The sequence below is a fragment of the Perognathus longimembris genome, chromosome 17 (assembly GCF_023159225.1).
Source record: "Perognathus longimembris pacificus isolate PPM17 chromosome 17, ASM2315922v1, whole genome shotgun sequence".
Classification (NCBI taxonomy): domain Eukaryota; kingdom Metazoa; phylum Chordata; class Mammalia; order Rodentia; family Heteromyidae; genus Perognathus; species Perognathus longimembris.
In genome coordinates, this window is record NC_063177.1 from 52856020 (window position 1) to 52882182 (window position 26163).

The 26163-nt window shown below is 57.0% G+C and overlaps 1 protein-coding gene across 1 annotated transcript; it reads right to left on the minus strand.

Moving 5' to 3' along the window:
* Positions 1-460: 460 nt before the first annotated feature.
* Positions 461-25292, minus strand: Qrich2 (glutamine rich 2). The gene is made up of 25 exons (XM_048366891.1): positions 24652-25292; positions 24391-24483; positions 23572-23631; positions 23065-23190; positions 13981-16591; positions 13615-13862; positions 13288-13506; positions 12743-13176; positions 11734-12212; positions 10619-10704; positions 8746-8840; positions 7492-7606; positions 6448-6702; positions 5617-5739; positions 5426-5500; positions 5028-5192; positions 4831-4952; positions 4436-4501; positions 4152-4253; positions 3751-3945; positions 3394-3535; positions 3176-3263; positions 3023-3064; positions 2449-2574; positions 461-736 (listed from the first exon to the last, which is right to left on the minus strand). The coding sequence occupies exons 1-25, from the start codon at positions 25285-25287 to the stop codon at positions 543-545; spliced, it is 6897 nt and encodes a 2298-aa protein (XP_048222848.1). The 5' UTR covers positions 25288-25292; the 3' UTR covers positions 461-542.
* Between the last annotated feature and the right edge of the window lie 871 nt (positions 25293-26163).

Here is a 26163-nt window from a genome sequence, read left to right on the forward strand (position 1 = left end):
GCGGGGGCCCACGCTCAGGAGCTCTGTGGGTGACACCTGCACAGGTGCTGCCCTCTCCCTGTGACCCAGAGCTCAGCACGGGGTGGCGAGGGGCCGGCCCTGGGGTGCCCCCCCCCCCATCCTGGGCACCCGCCGAGCCGGCCTCTGCTCACGGTGCCCCTGCCAGGCTCGGCCGGGGCGACCCTCCCTGGCGGTGGCAGGTTTCCACTGTGGAGCCAGAAGCCGCCCTGGCCGGCTGGGGAAGCAGCCCCGGGGCGGGACGGCGGGGCTGGAGGGGGAAGGCAGCCCCTCGGGGGCCGGCCGGCTGTCAGGGCGCAAGTAGGCCCAGCTGGGCCCACGTGGGGCCTGGAGTCTGGCCGCGGTGGCCTCTCCAGGTCTGAGGCCCAGCACCCCTGGGGACAGGGCTCCATCTTCTTAGGGGCCCGGCAATTCTGGAGGAGGAGTTGAGCCCCGTGCGGGCGTGGGGCGGCCCGGAGGCCTGGGCCCCGCAGAGAAGCCGCCTCTACCCACAGCTCCTTCCCAACATTTATTCAGGGCTCTGCTCAGGGCAGCACGGTGGGCGACCTGGGCCCCCGCGTGGGCTCCTCGAACTCCTCCTCCTCCCCGGGAAGCCGGCCCAGCCGCGGGGCCGGGCCCTGGAGGTCCTCGGGGGGCAGGTTTTCGACCTCCGGGAAGCGGGGCTGGGAGAGACGCCCCCCGGAGGAGATGGGTCTGTCTTCCTGTTGCTTTGAAGGAACTGCAAGGCAAGAGGGGCTCGGCTTGCTCTGCCTCCACTCCCAGGCCAACGGTACCCAAAGCCCAGGGGAGCTGGGAACAGCACCCCCGGAGCCAGGCTGAGGGGCCGGGGTGCTCCAGGCAAAGCCTTTGGAGCTGGTGAGCAAGTGCTTCAAACAGTGAACACTTGCCCTGCCCTCCTGCAAGGCCCAGAGGCCCTCGTGCTTCCTGCTGAGGCTGGGGGCGGGGGGCGGGGGGGGGGGGAGCCCCAGGCCTCTGGGGTCCTGAGAGCTGACGATGGGAGTTTGAAGTGAGCTCAGAAGGGCAAGTCCCAAGACATTCCCATCTCCAACCAAGCAGCAAAAAGTCGGAGATGGAGGTGTGGCTCGAGTGGTGGAGCGCCAGTCTTCAGGCCCCAGTACTCGCACGTGGGGTGTGTGTGTGTGTGTGTGTGTGTGTGTGTGTGTGTGTGTGTGTGTGTGTGTGTTAGGGCTGCTCTCACAACAGTCATCCCCTCCCACCGGCACAGGATTTTTTCCTCAATACCACCCCTTCCAGCCCATTCTCCTTGGCCACTGGCTGCGAGGCCACACTGGCCCTGAACTCCAGCTCCACCTCATCCTCGCTGTGCCACCTCGGGCGGATGCCTCCGTCTCCCTGGGCCTTGGTTCCCCCAGCCATAACCGGGGCTAACCTTGGTGTTCGTGTGTGTCATGCGCCTAAATAATGCCTGGCCCGGAAGGAGGCCTCCGGGCAGGCTGGGGTGCTGGCTGTCCTTTGTCCCCTTCTGCCCTCCTTCCCCTCAGGCCCTCACGGAATTCTGGGAGGGAAATATAGCCTGCAGGCTCCGGTTCTTAGCCTGGGGGCAGGGCGGTGGCGACAGGACCGTTTGAGAGGAGGAGCATCAGCACCTTCGCTTGGTTTTCCTGGGAGCTGGGAGGCTTAAGGAGCCGGAATCCAGTACCCCTCCGTGGTCTCCAGCGGGGCCAGCCTAGAGTGATTTAGCTGCCTGGCCCAGGTCCTGGCTACAACTCTAGATCCTGTGCTGCTGCACCCCAAGCCCTTGCTCCCCGCACTTCTGCTTGATCCAGCTAAAGGGGAGACCGGGGGGGGGCTAGAGGTCTCCCAGGCCTGGGAGCAGCGGGGAAGGAACACCTCCAAAACAGGCTTGGGGGCGCTGGGAATGTGGCCTAGTGGTAGAGTGCTTGCCTCGTATACATGAAGCCCTGGGTTCGATTCCCCAGCATCACAGATATAGGAAAGGCCAGAAGTGGCGCTGTGGCTCGAGTGGCAGAGTGCTAGCCTTGAGCAAAAAGAAGCCAGGGACAGTGCTCAGGCCCTGAGTTCAAAATAAAAAACAAAACCAAACCAAACAGGCTTGGAGCTGGTGTGAGGCTCAGGCCTGTAACCCTAGCTGTTCAGGAGGCTGGGATCTGAGGACTGGGATCCAAGCCAGCCTGAACGGAAAAGTCCACGAGAGTCTTTAGTCACCAAAGAAAGCTGGCAGGAGCCGTGGCTCAAGGGGTAGAGCACCAGCCTTGAGTAGAAAAAAAGGCTCAGGGAGAGTGCCTCCTCTCTCGAGTTCAAGCCCTCACATCCCCTCCGTCCTTCAGCCCCTGGAAGGCCCTCCGTGTCTCCAGGAAATAAAGCCACAGCCGGCGCGGGTGGCGGGAAGGCGGGGGGGGGGGGGGGGGCCGGGGGCCGGGCCGGGCCGCCCGGCGGGAGGCCTCCTACCTGAGTTGTCGGGTGACATCTGGGCGCTGTGGGGCCGCGAGGGCAGCTGCCCGCCGCTGCTGAGGGACTGCGGCCGGGGGATGTGGGGCCGGGACAGCCTGGGCCTGTGCTTCATCGTCCCCGAGGCTGGAGGGGGGGCAGGGGGCAGGGGGCAGGGTCAGCTGGGGGGGGGAGGGGGAGGGCTGCCGCCAGCCTCAGGCCCCTTAGGAGCCCTTCATCCATTCGCATCCCTCCGCCCATCTGTTGTCCCCCCCCCCCCCGCCCCGTACCCGCAAATCTCCCCACCCGTCCACCCGTCCACCCGTCCACTCAGATTTCCTGAGGACTCACACACAGCAGTAGTGTGCCAGGTGCTGGGTGAATTACGGCCTGGGGACCGTAATTCAGACCAGGGACAAGACAGGGCCACGGGCAATGCCCTCCCCTCCCCCCCCCCCCCGCCCCCGGCAGTGAAAGGCAACACACATCAGGTCTGGGGCCTGGAAGCGGGCACGGAGGGGCTCAGGAGACAGCATTTTGCTGGACTTCCAGGAAGAGGGGGGTAGGGTCTGGCTGTGAGGAGGCCACCACCTACCGGGCAGCGGGCTGAGGCTGGACAGCTGAGCCTTGGAGAAGCCTCAAGGGAATCGACAAGGAAGACGTTTAGACCCCGGTGGCCCCGAGACGCGGGCCCACCACCTCCCCACGCCGCGGGATGGAGGCGCTCCTTCCCCGCCTTCACGCCTACTGTCTTTAGTCAGGATGTCCGGCAGCCGCGTGTCCATCCGTCCTTTGTAGATGTGTCCATCCAGGCCCAAGATATCCACCTCATCGTGCTGGAGAGATGGATACGTGCCCGTGAGCCCATGCAGCGCGGGCTTGGTGAAGGCCCGGGTCACCCCCGTCTCCCGGCGCCCGAGGGCGCGCAGGGCCCTTTCCTCCCTGTGGCTCCCACAGGGCCCCGACCTTCATGGCGATCTGGACGTCCTCGTGGGGCATGAGGCCCTGCAGGTGCTGCAGGCGGCTGCGGCGGTACGGGGAGGTGATCGTGTGGCTGCCCCCACAACGCCTGGGTGTGGTTGAATAGGTGTAGTCCGACTCCGGCACCCTGGGGGAGGCAGCGTTGGGTCTCGGGGGAGCCGGGACCCTCCTGTGGTGGGGCTGGTCAGAGCGGGGGTGGGCCGCTTTTCCACAGGGATCCCCAGGGACCAGGGACAGGAGTCAGGAGAGGAGCCGGGGACCAGGAAGAGGCGGGGGGGGGGGGGGGGAGTGACAGACCAGCCCGGCGGCCCCTGCCCCGTCGCCCCCCGCCCCCCCCCCTACCGCCTGTAGCAGGGCTGGCTGAGGCACTGGGTCTGCAGCAGCTCGCGGATCATCTGGCTGCTGGCCTTCACCGAGCCCCCGAAGTGGATCTGCACCTTCTCGATGTCCATCAGCATCTTGGAGTGCATGGTGCGCAGGCGCCCCACGCTCCGCTCCATCTGGTCGCCCCGCGAGAAGGGGGCACCCAATTTGAGGCTGCGGGGCCCGGGCGGGGGAGGGGGTCAGGCCCAGGACTGGGCGGACCCTGCAGAAACACCTCCTCCGCCTGCAGGACTCTGTGTAGGCCAGTCTGACCCCAAGCCAGGCACCCCTCCGCCCTACCCAAGTGCCCTCCAGGGCCTCTGTCCCCACCCCCACCCCCCTCCCCGCCCTGACCTGTCCGGGACACCGGGACCTCATACTTGCGGCTCTGCTGGCGGATCTGCTCCAGCTCATACACTGTGTAGGGGCGGAGGGACCGGTGCTTGGGCAGGCTGGGGCCCACAGGGGTCACAGGGATGGTTCTAGGCAGGGACAGAGAGAAGGGAGGTGTGTGTGTGTGTGTGTGTGTGTGTGTGACCCCAGTCCAGGTGCCATCCACCCCCAGGTTGGGACCGCGTGCGAAGGCCCGAGGGGGAAGCCGACCCAGCACGGAGGAGAGGCGGGTGGGGAGAGGAGCTGCAGTGGGCCAGATGTGGAGACTCACTGTCCAGTCACAGGTGTCTCCAAGGGCCGGTCGCAGGAGAGGCAGTGGAAATGAGCCAGCAGCTGCCTGCGGGGAACGAGCTGCTAAGTCACACAGGCCTGGCTCCCGCAGGCCAGGCAGGCCCCGAACCCAGGCTGCAGGCGGCAGGGGCGGAAACTCGGTCCCCATCACGCCTAGTTCTGGGCACAGATGGCGCACCTGCCCTCCCATCCCGAAGCTGGCAGAGGGCAGGGCCCTGGGCGGGCCTTGGGGGCCCCCTGGTGGCTGTCAGTGTGCACACCAGGCTCAGGGCAGGGTGCACCTTGTACCTCCCCTCAGCTCGGGGACCTCTGTCCGTGCACCTGCGGGACAGCCCTGCTCCCCAACTGCCGCCTGCCCACGCCCCAGGGCGTCACCTCCGCATGGCGGCTGCCTCGTCCGACTGGTAGAGCGGAGGGCGCTCTCGGAGCTGCTGCCGCAGGGACTTCCACCGGTCCTCTAGGGATTGCTTCACCGGGTCCAGCTCCAGGCGGTCCAGCTGGGGAGGGGACAGCAGCTAAGCGTCCGGGCGGCCGGTCCCAGTGGCGCATGCGCCCCTCCCCCCTCACCTCACCTTGCTGTCCATCTCTGACAGGAGCTTGTCCAGCACCCTCTGCCAGTCCTGCTCCTTGCCACTCATCTTGGCCACCAGCTCCTTCATCATGTGGTTCAGCTGCTCCGTGGTGGCATCAAACTGGATCCGGCTCACTTTGGAGGCCAGAGCACTCTTGTCAGCTTTCTGCGTGAGAGAGAGAGAGAGAGACAGTGCCATGCCAGGGCCCTGTCCCCGCGCCGCGTGTGGCCTTTGGTGCCGAGCGGTCCCCAAGAGCTCACGCGCCCAGCCAGCCCTGGCGGCTCACCCCCATTATCCCAGCTCTGGGGGTGGGGGAGTGGGGGGTGCTGAGAAGCCAGCCCAGGCTCGTAGAGTCCGCTTCCCCCACCCCCTGCTTCCTGTGGGGGCAGGGCACTCACCACGTCGATCTCCATCTCCAGGTGCTCCCGGTTGGCCTTTTCCCTCTCCAGCTTCTGAATGCCCTGATACAGCTCCTAGGGGCCCAGAGAGCAGGGAATGAGGCACCCGCCGCCGAGTGGCCGGGGCTGGCGGGGGCGGGCGGGGGGGGGGTCGGGCTTCCGCCCCCCTCAGGCTCCGGGCGGCTGCTCACGTCGATGGCCTTCTGCTTCTGCCGGTGGTCCTCGATGAGGTTGCTGGTGGTGATGTTGAGCTTCTCGCAGTCGCCCTGTACCTGCAGGATGGCGCTCTGCACGTGGCCCAGCAGCTCTTCGTCCTGCCTCAGGGGCCGCAGGGGAGGCTGTGTCAGGACGCTGGCCGCCCCCCCCCCCCGCCAGGCAGCCCCTCGATGCCCGGCAGGGTGGCACATGCCTGGAATCCCAGCACTCCAGAGCTGGGGCAGAGGGGTCAGGAGTTGGAAGACAAGCTGGACTACAGCCCCCCGAGACCCTGCCTTGGAAAACGAAGACCTGAACCAAACACCACCCAACAGCTGAGTGCCCTTCAGGCCCTTTCTGCTTTCACCGTTCCCTGCTATGCGTGTCCCCCAACTGGAAGGGGGCCCTGCTCCCCCCCACATCCTCACGGGCCTGGGGCCTGATGGTTGAGGTGTGAAGCATGGCTTCTCCATCTTCCCTGAACGGCACCTGAATGCCCGAATGGACATTCGGATACAGAGGCAGGACCCGAGGCTGTGGTGGGCCTGGTGTCTACCAGCAAGCCTGCCCTTTGGGGGACGGCTGGGGTCCCGAAAGGCTCGCAGAGGACTGAAGCGGAGCTCAAGTCCCCCTGCCCCCCCCAACGCACTTGGCGGGCTCTCCTCCACCCTTGGCTAGCCGGTGCTCTCCTACACGTGTCCCCAGACGTCCCCGCCGCCACCCTCACCGTGGCTGCGAGGGGCCCTGGGCAGTGCTGCCCGCCCCGCGCTCCGTGGGCTTGGGGGGAGTTGGCAGCCGCACCGGGAAGAGCGCGAGCGGAGACCCACCTGGCTCTGGAGCTTGGCCTTCTTGGAGGGCCGGGAGGCAGCCAGGTTGTTCACCATGTCCTGGAGCTGCTCGTAGCGCTGCACCAGCAGGCTGACCTGGTGGCTTACGTCCAGGCTGCAGGCGGGACACGTGGCCTCCAGGTTCACTTGGCCGGGCGTCATGGTGGTCTGGGCCTTCTGCGGGGCCATGCTCATGGACAGCAGCGTGGAGGAGGAGGCCAGCATGCTCTCGATGATCGTCCTCAGTTTATCTAACTGGGGGCAGGAGGGACGGGGCGGGGCGGGGCACGGAGGGGTCACGGCCATCCGTGCCTGTCTCCCCTCTGGTGCTGGGCGCTGTCCTGGAGCTTTTCTGCTCGAGGCTAGGGCTCTACCACTGGAGCCACAGCGCCACTTCCAGCTTTTGTTCTTTTCTGGTGGTTATAACGTGGAGAGGAGTTTCACAGACCTTCCTGCCCAGGCTGGCTTTGAACCACCGTTCTCAGATCTGAGCTCTTTTATGGGTGCTGGGTCTCCAGCCAGCATTCCACTCCTCAAGAGGGAGATGGGTGGGGCCCGGGAGGAAGGGGTGGAAAGTTCTCCAGGGCCCGGTGACAAGTGACTTGTCATGGAGCCCAGGGGCGACTCTAAGCCTGAAGGGCTCCCTGGAGTTGGACGGAGGTGTTGGCATCACCGCGCGCTGCGCTGGGCTTTTGGTTGTCCCTTGCAACCTCGGATCCGAAAGGATGCATATTTAGCCCGGATTCATGCCCGAACAGTGTGGTCCTGCAGTGCTTTTTTTTTGGGGGGGGGGGGGTGGTGGTATCCCAGCACGATAGAGAAATGTCACAGCACGAAGTTCAAGATGGAAGAGCTTTGTAATGCCAAAATATCAGCTCATTATCGCCCTCCTTTCCTGCTGACACAGAAGCGCAGGTGCAGTGAATGGCAGTGATGGCGTGATGGCCCAGCATTAACTGGAAGGGACAGGGGAGCAGCTCCAAACAGCTTAGGGGTTTAGCAAGGCTTACTTATCAGAAAGAAGGCTTCGGGCCTGGGACTCACCTGATCCTGCAGGTAAAGGGAGGCTTCCGAGACCGAGTTCTCCATGGTAGCCTTGCCCCGCTCTTGGCTCTCCCTCAACTCAGCTAGCTCCTTCTCGATGTCGGCCACGGTGACTCTGTCGGGCGTGAGATGACACCAGCACTTCACCACCAGCCCAGACGCCTGAGCCCTGGGTGCAGAGGCCCACGGGAGGGCGGCGGGAGGGCGGGCTCCTCACCCAGTGGCCTCTGCCACTTTTGTCCCACAGGGGCTGGTTGCCTGGTGAACTGGCCTGGCCTGCTAGGCAGTGGGCCAGGGCCCTGCAAAAGAGAACTCGGAGGCAGGAACTCGAGTTCTCCAACAGGGAGCCTGTGAGGAGCATCTTTGCATTCCTCCCTGCCTGGGTGCCGAGCTGAAACAGGAACCTGGGGCACTTCCACCAGTTTATTACTACAACAATTATTATTTTGTGTATGTGTGTGCACGTGCCAATACTGGAGCTTGAACTCAGGGCGCGGTCCCCGAGCTCTTCAGCTCAAGGCTAGCGCTCTACCACTGGAGCCACAGCCCCACTTCCGGTTTTCTGGTGATTACATGGAGATGAGAGTCTCATGGCCTTTCCTGCCTGGTCTGGCTTTGAGCCTTCTGAGTAGCTAGGATTATAGGCATGAGTTACCAGTGCCTGGCCCTTGAGCGCTTTCATCCAAGGCTAGCATTCTACCACTCAAGCCACCCCTCCACTTCTGGCTTTTGTTGTTGTTGTTTTTTGCTGGTTAATTGGAAATGAGAGTCTCAAGGACTTTTCTGCCTGGGCTTGTTGTGAACCATAATCCTCGGATCTCAGCTTCTTGACTAGCTAGGATTATAGGCATGAGCCTCTGGTGTGGACTTCTACCAGTTTCTTTTTTTATTTCATATTTTTCCCCAGTCCTGGGGCTTGGACTCAGGGCCTGAGCACTGTCCCTGGCTTCTTTTTTGCTCTAGGCTAGCGCTCTACCCCTTGAGCCACAGCGCCACTTCCGGCTTTCTCTGTATATGTGGTGCTGAGGAGTCGAACCCAGGGCTTTGTGCATACGAGGCGAGCGCTCTACCGCTAGGCCACACTCCCAGCCCATCTACCAGTTTCTTTAAAGAAATGTGGGCACCTGAAGAGCCGGTGTGATGCAGGCTACCGATGGGGCTCAGTTCAGGGCAGGAAGGGGAGGACGGTCACCACCCGCTGCTGGGCATGAGGACGTGGAGGCTGGGAGGACGCCCGCACGGCCGGCCTCTCACCTGAGGATGCCCAGCTGCAAGCCTAGCTGGCCGGCCTTCACCTCCTTTGGTCCGTCCTCGCCATCGCCTTTCAGGAGCCTCTGCAGCTTGTCCAGCTATAAGCAAAATGAAAGCGGCGGCTCCAGTAGGGAGACCCTGGGAGAGCCCTTCCCCATTTGTTATTCCTTACCTGACCCTGCCCGACAAGAACTTAGGTCTCTCTGCTTAACTAGTCACCCCTCTATTACACCAAACAGACAGCGCGGGGAATGGCTGAAGGCCTACTGGCCTCTCGCCATGCCTTCTGGTCCCCACCCCTCAAAAATCCCAAACTAGGCTTTAAGGCCGCCACATGTAAAGAAAGGACCATAGGTCTTTTTATTGGCCAGGCAATATCGTGTGTGTGTGTGTGTGTGTGTGTGTGTGTGTGTGTGTGTGTGTGTGCATGTTGTGGTACTAGGGCTTGAACTCAGGGCTTTGTGGTTTTCATCCTGCTTACCTGCCACATCACCACTTGCAGCTTTTTTTTTTTTTTTTTTTGGCAGGGGTAGGGAGATTGGTTGTGGGATTTGAACTCAGGGCCTGGGAGCTGTCCCTGAGCTCTTTTGCTCAAGGCTGGTGCTCTACCACTTTGAGCCAAAGTGCCACTTCCAGTTTTCCAGTGGTTAATTGGAGATAGCGTCATGGCCTTTCCTGCCTGGGCTGGCTTTGAACCTCAATCCTCAGACCTCAGCCTCCTGAGTAGCTAGGATGACAGGCGTGAGCTACCAGAAATGGTCAAGTCATATCTTAACAGTATTTCCCTCCCCACCCCTTTTCTTTTCTGGCAGTATTAAGGTTTGAACTCACAGGCAGGTGCTCTGCCCTTTCAGCCCTGTCTTCAATCCTTTCTACTTTATTGTTCACACAGTGTTGCACTTTACCCAGGGCCATCCTTGAACCACCATCCCCCTATGTTGAGTCTGCTAGGATTATGAGCACAAACCACCATGTCCAGCCCTGACATCATAATAGCATCGAGTGTCCATTTCTAGATGCTGGAACACACTGGTGCTGGGCACACTTCCTGCCTAGGGGACAGTAAGGATCCAATGAGTCAACAGTGTATGGGGAAGGGACTGTGTGATCCATCAGAGCGTAAATTGAAGTGTTCATGGACTGGGAATATGGCCTAGTGGTTAAGTGCCCTGGGTTCGATTCCTCAGCACCACATATATAGAAAAGGCCAGAGGTGGCGCTGTGGCTCAAGTGGCAGAGTGCTAGCCTTGAGCAAAAAAGAAGCCAGGGACAGTGCTCAGGCCCTGAGTTCAAGCCCTGGGACTGGAAAAAAAATGTTATGAAGTGTTCACATTCACTCTAAAAAGGCAAGAAGCCAAGCTCTGAGGGCTCAACTTGTAATCCTAGCTACTCAGGAGGCCAACTGATGATTTTAGTTGGAAGCCAGCCCAGGCAGGAAAGTCTATGAGACTCTTATCTCCATTGAACCACCAAAAAGCTGCAAGTGGAGCTGCGACTTAAATAGTAGTTGACTTTCAGTGAAAAAAAAAAAATCTGGGCTGGGGATATGGCCTAGTGGCAAGAGTGCCTGCCTCATATACATGAGGCCCTGGGTTCGATTCCCCAGCACCACATATATGGAAAGCGGCCAGAAGTGGCGCTGTGGCTCAAGTGGCAGAGTGCTAGCCTTGAGCAAAAAAGAAGCCAGGGACAGTGCTCAGGCCCTGAGTCCAAGGCCCAGGACTGGCCAAAAAAAAAAAAAAAAAAATCTAAGGGGCAGTGCCCAGACCCTGAGTTCAAGTCCTAGAATCAGCACATCACACACACACACACACACACACACACACACACACACACACACACAAATAGCCTAGGAGGCTGACACTCCCTTACACACTTTTAGCTTATCATGTCGAACTTCTTTGGCCAAGGTCTTTATGCTCTTCAGCTGGTCCTGAAGGTCCTCCGGTATTGACTTCTTGACTATGGAAAATGGGAGCCCCACTGTCAGAGGAGACAGCAGGCCCCCATGGGTCCCCACTCACCATTTCTGGCCCCACAGTAAAACACTTCCGAGAGCAGGGGGACATCTCTGTCTCTTTGTTTTCTCTGTTTTGTGCCGGTACTGGGCTTGGACACTACTGTTCCTATACTTTATTGCTCAAGCACTCTACCACTTGAGTCACAGCTTTACTTAGGATTTTTTTTTTTTGATAAATTGGATATAAGAAGCTTATGGGCTTCTTGCCAAGACTGGCTTCCAACTGCAATCCTCAGATCTCAGCCTCCTGAGTAGCTAGGACTACAAGCAGCAGGAGACATGGCTATCTGGCAAGCGGACATATCTCTTTATCCTTTCCCCAGTAACTGGGACGACAGGGTGAGATGATGGGGAGAGTACTGTTGATAAACAGTGATACTCACTAAGAAAAACCCATACCGCTCACACCTTGTAAACCTAGCTACTCAGGAGGCTGAGATCTGGGAAACACACTTGGAAACCAGCCTGGGTAGGAAAGTCCCTGAGATTCTTATCTCCCACAAACTACTCAGAAAAAAAAAAAAAAAAGGAAAATGGAACTGTGGCTCAAAGTAGTATAACTCTAGCTTTGAGCATGAAGAGGCTCAGGGACAGTGCCCAGGCCTGAGTTCAAGCCCTGGGACAATGACAACAAAGGAGGAGGAGGAGGAGGAGGAGGAGGAGGAGGAGGAGGAGGAGGAGGAAGAGGAGGAGGAGGAGGAGGAGGAGGAGGAGGAGGAGGAGGAGGAAGAGGAGGAGGAGGTGGAGGAGGAGGAGGAGGAGGAGGAGGTGGAGGAGGAGGTGGAGGAGGAGGAGGAGGAGGAGGAGGAGGAGGAGGAGGAGGAGGAGGAGAGGGAAGGAGGAGGAGGAGGAGGAATGGAGAAGAGGAGGAAGAAGAGGAAGAAGAAGGAGGGAAGAAGGAAGGAAGGAAGGAAGGAAGGAAGGAAGGAAGGAAGGAAGGAAGGAAGGAAGGAAAGGAAGGAAGGACCTACCCATCATATTGACCATGTGCTGGATCTTCTCTATGTCAGTTAGGCCAGCTTCGTCATCCTTTAGCTCCTTCATCCTTTCCTTCAACTCCACATAGAGGCTAATGAGTTCTCCTAAGAGACGAAATGTCTCCACTGCCATGGGGAAACAAGGCGCTAGCTTGTCCAGTGATTCCTGGCGATCACTGCGGCCTTCCATCCTCTCTGATGAGCGTCGCCGGAGTTCTTGGCTGGGGGTCACCCAGGACGGAAGCCCAGCTTGGACTGAGGAAGGTGGTCTGGTCAAATCCAAACCTGACTGGCCACCCCAGCTCGGGCCTGGTTGAACCAAGATGACCGCTTCTGAGCCCTCCTGGTCTAGGCCAGGACGCTGATAGGTTTCTCTTTGGTCTAAAGCAGAATCTTCCCCGGATGCTGGGAAATCGCGACGCTCTGCATCTCGCTGATCTGTCTTGGACTCTCTCAAATCAGGTGGCACTACACTTGGTGGATATGCACCATGTGTGGCCCAGGTAGGCATATGTGCACGACGGCGTAAGGCCAAACTACCTGTAACAGGTCTCATCAAACTATGCGGATACACTTCTGGTTGTATCAAACGTTGCTGACTTGGACCTGGTTGTACCAAATCACGCTGCTCCATGCTAGGTGTTTCCAAACCATCCTGAACTGTTTCAGGCTGCACCAAACCACGCTGATATGCACCAGATGGTACGAAACCAGGCTGATATGCACCGCGTGGTACCAAACCACGTGGATACATACCTGGTTGCACCAAACCAAGCTGAGATGCACTAGGTTGTACCAAACCACGTGGATACATACCTGGTTGCACCAAACCACGCTGAGATGCACTAGGTTGTACCAAACCACGTGGATACATACCTGGTTGCACCAAACCACGCTGAGATGCACTAGGTTGTACCAAACCACGTGGATAAATACCTGGTTGCATCAAACCACGCTGATCTGCACCCAGTGGTACAAATCCATATGGATACATAGCTGGCACCAAACCAGGCTGAACTGCACCAGCTGGCACCACACCAGGCTGAACTGCACCAGCTGGCACCAAACCAGGCTGAGCTGCACCAGCTGGCGCCAAACCAGGCTGAACTGCACCAGCTGGCGCCACACCAGGCTGAACTGCACCAGCTGGCACCACACCAGGCTGAACTGCACCAGCTGGCACCAAACCAGGCTGAGCTGCACCAGCTGGCACCAAACCAGGCTGAGCTGCACCAGGTGGCGCCAAACCAGGCTGAGCTGCACCAGGTGGCGCCAAACCAGGCTGAGCTGCACCAAGTGGCGCCAAACCAGGCTGAGCTGCACCAGGTGGCGCCAAACCAGGCTGAACTGCACCAGCTGGCGCCACACCAGGCTGAATTGCACCAGGTGAAACCACACCTCGTGGATACATAGCTGGCTGTACCAAACTACTCTGATCTACACCAGGTGGCGCCAAACCAGGATGAACTGCACCAGGTGGCGCCAAACCAGGCCGAACTGCACCAGGTGGCGCTATACCAGGCCGAAATGCACCAGGTGGCGCCATACCTGGCTGAAATGCACCAGGTGGCGCCATACCAGGCCGAAATGCACCAGGTGGCACCATACCAGGCCGAGCTGTACCAGGTGGCACCATACCAGGCCAAAATGCACCAGGTGGTGCCATACCAGGCCGAAATGCACCAGGTGGCACCAAACCAGGCCGAACTGCACCAGGTGGCAATAAACCAGGCCGAACAGCACCAGATGGTGCCAAACCAGGCCGAACTGTACCAGGTGGTGCCAAACCAGGCCGAACTGCACCAGGTGGTGCCAAACCAGGCTGACCTTGTTGTATCAAATCACTCTGGTCTGCACTAGGTGGTACCAGCCCACCCTGATCTGCACCTGGTTGCACCAAACCACCCTGATCTGCACCAGGTGGTACCAAACCAGGTTGAACTGCACCAGGTGGTACCAAACCACGCTGTAGTGCCCTAAGTTGTGCCAAGCCACGTGGATACATACCAGGTTGCATAAAACCAGGCCGAACTGCACCAGGTGGTACCAAACCACGCTGACCTGCACCAGGCTGCACCAAACCACGTTGAACTGTACCAGGTGGTGCCAAACCAGGCTCAACTCTACCAGGTGGTTCCAAAGAAGGCTGATCCATTCCAGGTTGTGCCAGATCACTTTCCTCTGCACCAGGTTGCACCAGACCACGTTGATCCATTTCAGGTTGTGTCCAATCAAGCTGACCCACAGCAGACAAATCAGGCTGCCCTGCCCCTGGTTCTGCTAAACCTTGCTGTGCTGTACCAGGCCACCCCAAGCCATATTGATCAGCTCCTGACGGGACTAAACCACGTTGACCTATACCAGGTTGGACCCAGGCACGTGGATCTGTGCCAGGATAGGCCAAGCCAGGTGAATACATACCAGGCTGCATCATTGCAGGTGGATACGCACCTGGTTGCAACCAGCCACTAGGAAATGCCCCAAGCTGAATCTGACCTTGCTGATCCATTTCAGGGTATACAAACCCAGACTGATCTACACTAGGTTGCACCAACCCAGACAGATATGCACTGGGCTGTACCAAACCACGCTGAACCTCACCAGGTTGTACCAAACCTTGCTGATCTGCACCAGTTTGTACTAAACCACTCTGATCTGCACCAGGTTGTACTTGAGCTACATCAGGCTGCTCCAAACCACGCTGATCTGTACCAGGCTGCACCAAACCACGCTGAACTGCACCGGGCTGCACCAAACCAAGCTGCTCCACACTAGGCTGCACCAAACCCCATGGAACTGCACCAGGTTGCATCAAACCCTGTGGAACTACACCAGGTTGCACAAAGCCCCGTGGAACGGCACCAGGCTGCACCAAACCAAGCTGTTCTGCACCGGGCTGCACCACACCACCAGGCTGCACCACACCAAGTTGCTCTGCCCCGGGCTGCACCAAACCACGTGGAACGGCACCAGGCTGCACCAAACCACGTGGAACGGCACCAGGCTGCACCAAACCACGTGGAACGGCACCAGGCTGCACCAAACCACGTGGAACGGCACCAGGCTGCACCAAACCACGTGGAACGGCACCAGGCTGCACCACACCAAGCTGTTCTGCACCGGGCTGCACCACACCACCGGGCTGCACCACACCAAGTTGCTCTGTCCCGGGCTGCACCAAACCACGTGGAACGGCACCAGGCTGCACCAAACCACGTGGAACGGCACCAGGCTGCACCACACCAAGCTGTTCTGCACCGGGCTGCACCACACCACCGGGCTGCACCACACCACCGGGCTGCACCACACCAAGTTGCTCTGTCCCGGGCTGCACCAAACCACGTGGAACGGCACCAGGCTGCACCAAACCAAGCTGTTCTGCACCGGGCTGCACCACACCACCAGGCTGCACCACACCAAGTTGCTCTGCCCTGGGCTGCACCAAACCACGTGGAACGGCACCAGGCTGCACCAAACCATGTGGAATGGCACCACGCAGAACTGCACCAGGCTGTGCCAAGTCAGGTGGATACACACCAGGTGGCAGCAAGCCAGGCTGTACCACGCCACGCTGAGCTACACCAGGCTGTGCCAAACCATAAGGAACTACACCAGGCTGGACCAAACCATGTGGACCAGCACTGAGCTGCGCCAAATCAGGTGGATACGCAGCAGGCTGCATCAAGCCAGGCTGACCTGTGCCAGGCTGCACTAAACCACCCTGATCTGGACCAAGTTGTGCCAAACCAGGTGGATATGCACCAGGTTGGACCAAGCCAGCCTGACCTGCACCAGGAGGCACAGGACCTTGCTGGTCTGTGCCAGGCTGTACCAAACCACCTTGTTCTTCCCTAGCCTGCACTAAATCACCCTGCTCTGTGCCAGGCTGTATGAAGCCAGAGGCTTCCAAACCAGGCTGTACAAAACCTTGTTGATCCATATCCATGGGTATCAAGCCAGGTGGCATAAAAGCATACTGATCTGTAAGACCTAGAGGCAGTCCATACTGACCTATGCCAGGGGGTACAAGTCCCTGCTCATCTGTGCCAAATATTACAAATCCATTCTGATCAATGCCAATTGGTATCAACCCAGACTGATCCATTCCGAGTACCCCCATACTTTCCTGCAGGGCAGCTTGTTGGTCCATGCCAGGAAATATCACGCCAGGTTGATATGCACCGGGGGAAGCCGTATCAAACTGGTTTGCACCAAGCAGTTGCAAGCCTGATGGATCTATCATGCCAACCTGATCCAAGCCAGGTGTAACCAGTCCCTGAGCACCCATTTGAGGTGGGAGCATACCAGGGTGACCCATAGTGGGGGGTGCTACACGATGCGGGGGGGCGACGCCAGCACGTGGCCGTCCCAGCTGATCCATGCTAGGTGTGCTAGGCGAGGCTACTCTGGGATGCTCTGGCCTCTGGTAGACTTGACCCGGACCAATGGGCACCCTCGCTTGCTGGTCTGGTTGTGCGTAAGGCTGCTGCTGGCTGGCTGAGGCTAAGTCCTGTTGACTTGGGCTAGGACGTGTGTCTCGTTCATCTCTTCTTAGGCGTGTTGAGGATGGTTCTCTAACCTTGCGATGATCAGCCGGGGATACGAGAGGTTGCTGGGGTTTGGGACTAGCAGCTTCGTCGAGGGCCTGCGGGGGGTGTTCTTTGCCAGGAAGTGCAGTAGAGGAAGGTCTGCCCAGTTGTTGTTTGCTAGCAGCTTTTTCAGGGGGGCGACGTGGGACACCAGCAGCATCCATGGCCTGCTCAGTGCTTGGGCCCTTGCCAGAGGGGCCAGCGGAAATATCAACAGATGACGTCAGTCTGCGCCTCGCGGACTCTGTGGATGATTCTGTGCTCTGTGTGAAAAGCAAGAAGGAAATTAACCTGTAGGCAATTAAAAAACAATGCAGGCAGGAGCAGGTGCCAGTGGCTCACGCCTGGTATCCTAGCTACTCAGGAGGCTGAGATCTGAGGATTGAGGTGTGAAGCCACTTGGGCAGTAAAGTCTGTGAGACTCTCATCTCCAATAAACCACACACACAAAAAGAAAGGCTAAGCTAGAAGAAATGTTCAACTTCCTTGAAGGTTACCATATTTCTGAAAATCAGCCTATTTACAAATGGCATCATAACATGTAATTTCCTTCAAAGAAAGACAGGAGGAACTGAAATATACTCTGGACTTCCACTGAATCTACAAGTAAAGACTGGAAGTCATTCTTTACATTTAAATATAAAGTTTGGTCAGGTACCAGTGACTCGGGCCTGTAAATGCTAGCTACTCAGGAAGCTGAACTCTAAGGATCACAGTTCAAAATTAGCCTGGGCAGGAACGTCTGAGAGACTCTTCTATCCAGCTCATCATCAAAAGGCTAGAAGTGGAGCTGTGGCTCAAGTGGTAGAGCACCAGCCTTGAATGAAAGAGCCAAGTGAGAGTATGAGGCCTTGAGTTCAAGGCCCAGAACTGGCACAAAATAATAAAGTCTGACTTATTGTTGGTCCCTTGCTGATTGTAAAAGTGCACAGGTGGGCATGGGAACACACATGTAAATGAGCAGTCCCTTAGTCCTGAAAATTCCCTAGGGGCTGCCACAGAGGGTGCCAAGACAGACAGGAGGGTGGGGCTGCAGCATGGCTTATGGTTTTTTGGGTGTTTTTTTTTGTTTTTGGCCTGGGCCTTGGACTCGGGGCCTGAGCACTGTCCCTGGCTTCTTTTTGCTCAGGGCTGGCACTCTGCCACTTGAGCCACAGCGCCCCCTTCTGGCCTTTTTCTGTATATGTGGTGCTGGGGAATTGAACCCAGGGCTTCATGTATACGAGGCAAGCGCTCTTGCCACTCGGCCATCTTCCCAGCCCCTACCGCGAGGCTTATAACACACATATGCTTAGGGCACACAAGCATGTGGTGTGATGCTGACAAGTGCTTGGTCAATCGGTCATGGGGCATTTCCATTTCCAGCCAAGAGGGAGATGGAATAACAAGGACCAGATTTGCCCTTTTCTCTGTTAACAACCCAAATGAAGAAAAATCCAAACCCCAACAATGCCGAAACAGCCGTGTTCAAAAAACGGGAGACATGGGCAGTGTGAGCCCTTCCATCTTTTCGGCTCACTGCTGGGCGGAGCATCCGGGGAAGCGCAGGCCGCCAGAGCTCACAGGATAGAAGAACAGAACACAGGGCTGGGCAACAGGCCCTTCTAGCAGCAGCACGGACATGGTTAGCACGCATGTGTGAGGAGACCCCCTGCAAGTCCAGAACTCTCAGTGCCTAGGAACAGGGACTACTATATTTTTGGTTTGTTTTTGAGGCAGATATAGACCAGTCTGGGCTTAAACTTACGATATGCTTTTCTCAGACTTCTGAGTGCTAGAGTTAAAGGAATGTGTTGTCTACAATTGCAGTTTTTGGTGTGTGTGTGTGTGTGTGTGTGTGTGTGTGTGTGTGTGTGTGTGTATTTGCCTGTCTTGAACTCAGGGTCTGGGTGCTGTCCTTGAGCTTTTTGCTCCAGGGCTGGTCTTCTATCACTTGAGCCACAACTCCACTTCCAGCTTTTTGCTGGGTAATTGACTATAAGTCTCACGCTCTTTCCTGCCCAGGCTGGCTTTAAATCTTTTTCTTTTTCTTTTTTCTTTTTTTTGCCAGTCCTGGGGCTTCAACTCAGTGCTTGAGCACTGTCCCTGAGCTTCTTTTGCTCAAGGCTAGCATTCTACCACTTGAGCCACAGCACTACTTCTGGCCTTTGCTGTTCACGTGGTGCTGAGGAATTGAACCCAGGGCTTCATGCATGCTGGGCAAGCACTCTGCCACTAGGCCACATTCCCAACCCCCTGGCTTTAAATCTTCATCCTCAGATCTTAGCCTCTTAATGAGCCACCAACACCAGCATCTTTTGTTCCTTTATATCATGAAAAGAAAAGGAGGAGGAGGACTTGGAAAAGCACCATCCTATTATGGTCCTCTTGGGATACAGGAACAAAGCCACAAAGAAATGCCTAGATATTCATTAGAAAACTTCCTTGGGTTGGGCAATGGTGGCTCACACCTCTACTCCTAGGTACTCAGGAGGCTGAGATCTGAGGATTGTGGTTCAAAGCCAGCCAGGGAAGAAAAGTCTGTGAGACTTTCATCTCCAATTACCAGAAAACTGGAAGTGGCGCTGTGGCTCAAGTGGCAGAGTGCTAGCCTTGAGCTAAAGAGCTCAGAACAGTGCCCAGGCCCAGAGTTTAAGGCCCATGACTGACAAAAGAAAAAGAGAAAGAAAGAAAACTATAACCCCCTTGAGACCAGGTGCAGTGGCCCCAAGCCTGTTATCCTAGGTTTGGAGGCAGGGGCAGGGGGGTGGGGGTGAAGGGGGGTGAAGGGGGGGGAGGGGTCGTTCAAGGCCAGCCTGAGCAAAAACAATTCAAGGCACTCCATCTCAAACAACAGGTGGACGCGGTGGTGTGTAGCTGTTATCCCAGTTATGGGGGAAGCACAAAGAGGAGGATCACATTCCAGGCTCCCCCAGGCATCAAGTGAGACCCTATCTCAAAAACTAACCAACGTAAAAAGAGCTGCAGAGTAGCTTGGTGGGGGGGGGGGGGGTACAGTGCCGGCCTAGCAAGCACAAGATCCTGAGTTCAAACCCCAGTGCTGCTAAAAGAAAAGAAGACATCCTTGGATAGGACTGTTGGAAAGGGCGGACAAGTATGTAACCTGCCACGCAGGCTCTGCGAGGAATAGGCACCGTCACGTTAGAGCTGGACTGCTGAGCTGTTGGCTGCCAGGAAGGAAGCGCCCTAGCCCAGCGTCCTGACTGTCCTGCTCCTGTCCAGGACCTCCCCCCCCCTTCAGTCGGGACTTCTGCTCGGCACTCCCACGGCACAGACGCCACGGTGGGGTAGGCGGCGGCGCGAGCCGTCACCGCCCCTGCTCATCCTCCTGCTTCTCAAAACCCTGTTCATGCCGGGTGTCAGTGGCTCACGCCTGTAAATCCCATCTGCTTAGCAGGCTAAGGTCTGGGGATGGAGTTTTGAAGCCAGCTGGGGTAGCAACGTCATCAGACTCTTATGTCCCATTAACCACAACATGCCAGAAGTGGTGTTGTGGCTCAAAGGGTAGAGTGCGACCCTTGAGTTCAAGCCCCAGTACTGCCCTCCCCTAATACATACATACATACATGTATATATTTTTTTTCATGTGAGGCTCTAGCAGAGTGCTTGCTTAGCATGTACAAGACTGTGAATTAAATCCTCAGTAACACACACAGAGAACCTCTTAACAATCCTATTGGTTCTCATTTGCCTTTGGAATTATGAAAAATAGTAAAAGCACGGATGATGCTGTGTAGAAGCGGTGGTACGTGCTACAACCCCAGAACCTGAAAGGCTGATACGGGAGGATGCCAAGTCCAAGACTGCCTAGCCAGATCCTATCTCAAACACATAAACAGGCCTTCTTGCTTCCAGAGAAGTAAAATGATCTAAAGATGTTTGTATTTACAAGCCCGTGGGTATTCTCTGCTGTCACCCTGAAGAAATGGGGTGCTCACTAAATGCCATGTTTAAATCACATGTTTAAAGATGCTTTGAAAAAAATAAAGTAGGGCTGGGAATGTGGCTTCGTGGTACAGTGCTTGCCTCACATGCATGAAGCCCTGGGTTCGATTCCTCAGTACCAGATAAACAGAAAAAGCCACAAGTGGCGCTGTGGTTCAAGTGGTAGAGTGCTGGCCTTGAGCAAAAAGAAGCTCGGGGACAGTGCTCAGGCCCTGAGTTCAAGACCCAGGACTGGCAAAACAATAACAAAAACAACAAAAACCACCAAAAAAAAAAAGAAAATAAGAAACGTTGGCTTAAAAAAGGTAGATGCTGCTTTTTGTTTTGCAGGTACTTACTTGTTTGTAGGGTCCTCTTACAATTCTTTTTGATGCCACTTCCTCTGTGGTAGGCCAGGGATTCAGAAGAGTGTCTTGGGAATTGGCAGGGGCCTAGTGTATTCACACAGTATGTGGTGTTGCCCTGCATGGCTACTTAGGGGCACCAAAGGCTCCCTCTGGGCAGTGAAGAAGACTTACCGGGCTTCTGTATGGCAAGTCCAAGCAGTTAATCCTGCTCTGCCAGGGCCACACAAAAGCAAGCCAGGATTCTGAGCACCAGTGGCTCACGCCTGTCATCCTAGCTACTCAGGAGGCTGAGATCTGGGGCTCAAGGTTGAAAGCCAGCCTGGGCAGGAGAGTCTGAGATTCTTATCTCTAATTAGTTACCAGAATACGGGAAGTGGCGCTGTGGCTCAAAGTGGTAGAGCCCTAGCCTTGCGCAGAAAAGCTCAGAGACGGTGCCCAGGCCCTGCGGGGGGCGGGGGGGGGGGGCGGCGGGGAGAAGGCTGATATTCAAATGAAGAAAGAGAAAGGTTTGAAAACCTTTCAGCCATCCTGTGCACTGTCCAAGATGGACAGACAGCGACCCATGCAAAAAGCTCACGGTGAGTCAGGGGCCTCCTACAAGGGTGCTGTGTTCAGGCATGGGTCAACCTCATCCACAAATAAGTCAGCAGACATTTTCTATTTCAAGACAGACCATAAAGAAAGTTTGAGGGCTGGGGATATGGCCTAGTGGTAGAGAGCTTGCCTCGTATACATAAAGCCCTGGGTTTGATTCCCCAGCACCACATAGACAGAAAATGGCCAGAAGTGGCACTGTGGTTCAAGAGGTAGAGTGCTAGCCTTGAGCAAAAAGAAGCCAGGGACAGTGCTCAGGCCCTGAGTCCAAGCCCCAGGACTGGGGGGAAAGAAAAGTAAGTTTGAAAAGCCACTGAAGCAATGAGAACTAAACTTGAGTACCATTTTCCAATCAGTCCATTGGCAAAACTCAAAAAATTGGTTAACAGCAGGCTGGTGGCTCATACCTGTAATCCTAGCTATTCAGGAGGCTGAATAGGGTTGCAGTTAGAAGCCAGCTAGGGCAGGAAAGTCTGTGAGACTCTTTTTTTAGCCAGCAAAAAGCTGGAAGTGGAGGTGTATCTCAGGCGGTAGAGTGCCCAGGCCCTGAGTTTAAGCCCCATGACCAAAAAAAATAAATAAATTATTTTTTCAGTCTTCTAATAATTGCTCCAAGATGACAGTCACACACGTGAGTAGGACATATTGCTGGAAATGGGGACTTGCCTTTGTGATTGGGCTAGGTGTTGCCAAAATGTTTCCCCTATCAGCCATTTCAGCCCAATCTCCTAACCTAAAAGCAGCGTGCATGTGGACATGTATACATGCACACACTCTCTCTCTTTCACTCACACACACATTTACTTGGGTATTAAACGACCTATCCTGTGGGAAGTGGGTCAAGGAATAAATTCTCGCCTATCTGTAGGTTAAGAGATTAGACTGAAATAGCCAATAGGGAAAACAGTGTGGTGACACCCAGCCCAATCACAAAGACCTCTCCATTTCCAACAATGTGTCCTCCTCACTTGTGTGGCTGTCATCTTGGAATAATTATTATAAGCCTGAGAAAGTATTTATTCTTTTATTTAACTTTATTTTTCTGTTGGTCATGGGGCTTGAACTCAGGGCCAGGGCATTTTTTTTTTTTTTTTTTTTTTTTTGGCCAGTCCTGGGCCTTGGACTCAGGGCCTGAGCACTGTCCCTGGCTTCTTCCCGCTCAAGGCTAGCACTCCGCCACTTGAGCCACAGCGCCGCTTCTGGCCGTTTTCTGTATATGTGGTGCTGGGGAATCGAACCTAGGGCCTCGTGTATTCGAGGCAGGCACTCTTGCCACTAGGCTATATCCCCAGCCCAGGGCCAGGGCATTTTCCCTGAGCTTTTTTGCTCAAGATTAGCATTCTACCACTTTTTTTTTTTTTTTTTTTGGCCAGTCCTGGGGCTTGGACTCAGGGCCTGAACACTGTCCCTGGCTTCTTTTTGCTCAAGGCTAGCACTCTACCACTTGAGCCACAGCGCCACTTCTGGTCATTTTCTATATATGTGGTGCTGGGGAATCGAACCCAAGGCTTCATGTATACGAGGCAAGCACTCTACCCACTAGGCCATATTCCCAGCCCTCTACCACTCTGAGACATGGCTCTACCTCTAGTTTTCTTGGTGGTTTATTGGAGATATGAGTCACATGGACTTTCCTGCCTGGGCTGGCTTCAAACTAGGATCCTTGGACCTCAGCCTCCTTAGTAGCTAGGATTGCAGGTGTGAGGCATCAGTGCCCAACTAAGAAAAATATTTAAAGTATCAACAACACGGAACTTAGGCAATGAATGATTAGCATAATTCACATTCATGCCCTGTAGTGCTCAGCAGAGGAAGGCGCTGGGGATCCAGCCAGCCCCCTGACTGCTCACCAATTGCGAAGCCTTCCAGCCATCGGTGATAGCTTGCTCCAGGTCTTCCCAGGTGACCATAGTGGCCTCCTCTCCGGTAACGGCACTAATCTTCTGGCCTATCTGTTCCTGATGGTAACAGACAAGTCAGGGGCGGACATGGACATGGACACACACACACACACACACACACACACACACACACACACACACACACACGAGTCTAATTCCCAGAAGGCATAAGAACAGATCTGGCCCCAAAGGGCTTTTCACAGCCCTAGCCCTGGGGACAGTTCACTGTCCTTCCAGTGATCCCGCAGCCAGTTACTTCTCTCCTGTGGGGCCCCTAGTAGAGCCCTGAGCAGGACGGAAAGGATTCTCCCCTTAGTCCTGGAACAGTGCCTGGGGATGTAGAGGAATGCGCTACCCTCCATCGTAGACACCTGGATGGGGCATTTAGGTCCTAGAGAGGAGAGACTGAGCCCCGCCCCCTTCCAGGGCCCTTTTCCCAGCGTCGGCCCGCGTTACCAGGACAGCATCTCGATCCTTGAGTAGCTTCTCCATTTTCTCAATGCGCTGGAGGAGGTCCTGGAAGCAGAGATCAGAAACAGCGTCATGTGGCCCTCTTGGGGTGCTTCACACACACACACCGACTCCACAGGAAGGGGAGGAAGAAGTGTAGGTGTGGTTCTGTCTGTCCTGAGGGAAGGTGTTTTCTCATTTCTCTCTGATTTTGCCTCATCAGCCAAGCCAAGCCTACCAGCTCTTTTCCTGACTGGCAAGAACAAGAGGAAGGGGGTGGGGGTGGGGTGCCAGGCAATGGAACCTTCCAGCAATGAAGGCGTAAAATCCACCCTGCCTCTTACTAAACAAGTATGGGGGGCTTCTGCAGCAGTCTGCATGTCTGTGTCGCGTGGAGAGAAAAGCCCTCAGAGAGGGCCTGAGCAAACTGCTAACATTTAATCTGCTTCTTATTAACTTTTATTTTTTATTTATTTACTTTCTTTGTGTGCTGGTACTAGGACTTGAACTCAGGGCCTTGTGTTTCTCATTTGGCTTCTTTGGTCAAAGCTGACACTCTACCAGTTGAGCCATATTTCCAACTTCTGGCTTTTTGCTGGTTAAATGGGGACGAGTCTCTTGAATTTGGCTTTGAAGCCAATCCTCAGATCTCAGCTTCCTGAGTCGCTAGGATTATGGGTGTGAGTCATGGCACCCCACATAGTCTAAGAATATTGGAAGACGATGGTAACCCCGGTCTGGGCGAGTGTATCTGAGATGGAGGGACAGGAAGGGTGTAGAAAGAAGCCATTTTGCTTCCAACATAAGGGTCCCAGGCCTTCTTACCTGGGGCTGCAACTGGGACACTTCCTGCACCTTTTGTTGAGCTTCCTTCAGGGACCTCACTTCTTCCATGACGTCCTGGAGCAGCTCCTGGGTCTGGGAAGCAAAGCAAGGGCTGTCCATCCATTCAGGGCCGGCTGGGGGCCCCGTGTTTCCACCTCCCCTAACCCTCCGACCCCCCTGCCTTTCTGGGGGCAGGCGGACTCAGCTCCACGGGGTCTGGAGGGCAGCCTGGCACCCAGGGTCTCCGGGGCTGGCCAGTACCTCGTCCGGGGTGTAGTCCCGGAGGTCTTTAGAGCCCTTCCAGTACTTGGCGTAGGGGCCTCTCGCTGCCTCCTCCTGTTGCACCAGCTCCCGGGACTTGGTGGACTTTCTCCGGGGCCCCATGGTGCCGGCTGTGGTGGTGGGTGTGGCCACGTCTTCTGGGCCCTTCTTTTTAAACGTCTCTGGGGTCCCCACGACGCCCATGTCCTCGTCCCCCCAGTGGGTGTCCTGGTCGAGTTCGCTGGCCTGGGAGGTGATGTGCTCCACGTGCATGACGATGCCCTGCACCTTCGTGTCCATGGTCTTCATCTGCTTGTTGAGGTCGTCCACCTGGCCGCCCAGGTCCTTCACCTGGCTCTCCAGCGCTAGCGACGGCGTCCTGCTCACGCTCCGGCGCCGGTCCTTGTCCCGGGGCGGCGTCGGCACCGGCGGCGTCGGGGCCTCGATGGCCTGGCCGCGCTCAGCCAACACCGGCTGGTAGTCGATGATGGCGTCCTGGAGGTTGAGCACCTTCAGCAGGGACACGAGGAGCGTGTGCAGCGCCGTGAAGTTGACGGCGCCCAGCTCCGGGGTGCCGATGGACAGGTCCACCAGCTCCCGCAGGGAGACCTTGGTGGTCAGCAGCATGGGCGGCATGGCGCGCCCCGGCCGGGGAGCCGGCGCCCGGCGCCCGCCCGCTCACGGCCCGGCTCGCTGCGCCCCCGGGGGCCTGCGGGGACCCGCGAGGCCCCCCCCGCAGGGGGGCCCTGTCCCTCTCCCAGCCGCCGGGGGACAAGGACTCGCCGAGAAACCAGCTCCCGCCTGCCGGCGGGGTCCAGCGACCGGAGCTCCCGGTCAGTGTGCGGCCGCCGGGGCTCCCCTCGGCCGGCTGGGCTCGAGGCCAGCGGTCGTTTGGAACGAGGGGAACGAGGGGCGCCCTGGCGCGGGCCGCGGGGCCCTGCGCGCCCCGCCCCGGGGTTCCGCGCGGAGAGCACTCCCGCCCCAAAGCCGGCACCGGGGCCTGGAAAGGAACCACGCAAGCCTGGGGGGATGGGAGGGAAAGACGGGGGCACCGTCCGGGAAGCAACGCACCCTTACCTGGCTTCCCTAACTGCAGCCCCTCTGTACATCACCTTTGTAACAACTTTTAAAAACAAAGAAAACTAAAAAGCTCAGCTCAAGCCCCAGGCCTAGTGCCCACGCGCACTTGCCCAGCCCGCCAGATCACTGAAGAGGACCAGCCCATGCCCACGCCCCCCGAGCGGTGTCTTGGCAACCGCAGGCAGTCGTGGGTCTACAGGAGTCAGTCCCCAGGTCTCCCCGCACCACTTGGTTCAACCAAAAGTCAAGTTGGAAAGGGGTGGTGGCTACCCTGGGCTCCAGTGAGGGGTCAGGGGTGACAGGCCTTCTCTGTATTGCACCACCATCACTTACGCGCGCCCAGTGGCCGCACCCAGCACCCCAGCTCCTTCCAGGCAGGAGCAGTGGGGTCTGGGGGGCTTCTCGCAGGACATAGGCAAGGAGGGTTTCCTG

Excerpts from the sequence above, each read along its gene's own strand:
- Qrich2 (XM_048366891.1), bottom strand. The coding sequence starts at position 25,287 with ATGCCGCCCATGCTGCTGACCACCAAGGTCTCCCTGCGGGAGCTGGTG. Across the intron at positions 24,484-24,651 it reads GGGACTACACCCCGGACGAG|ACCCAGGAGCTGCTCCAGGA; the intron begins GTACTGGCCAGC and ends TTTGCTTCCCAG. Across the intron at positions 3,536-3,750 it reads AGCCAGCCCTGCTACAGGCG|GGTGCCGGAGTCGGACTACA; the intron begins GTAGGGGGGGGG and ends TGCCTCCCCCAG.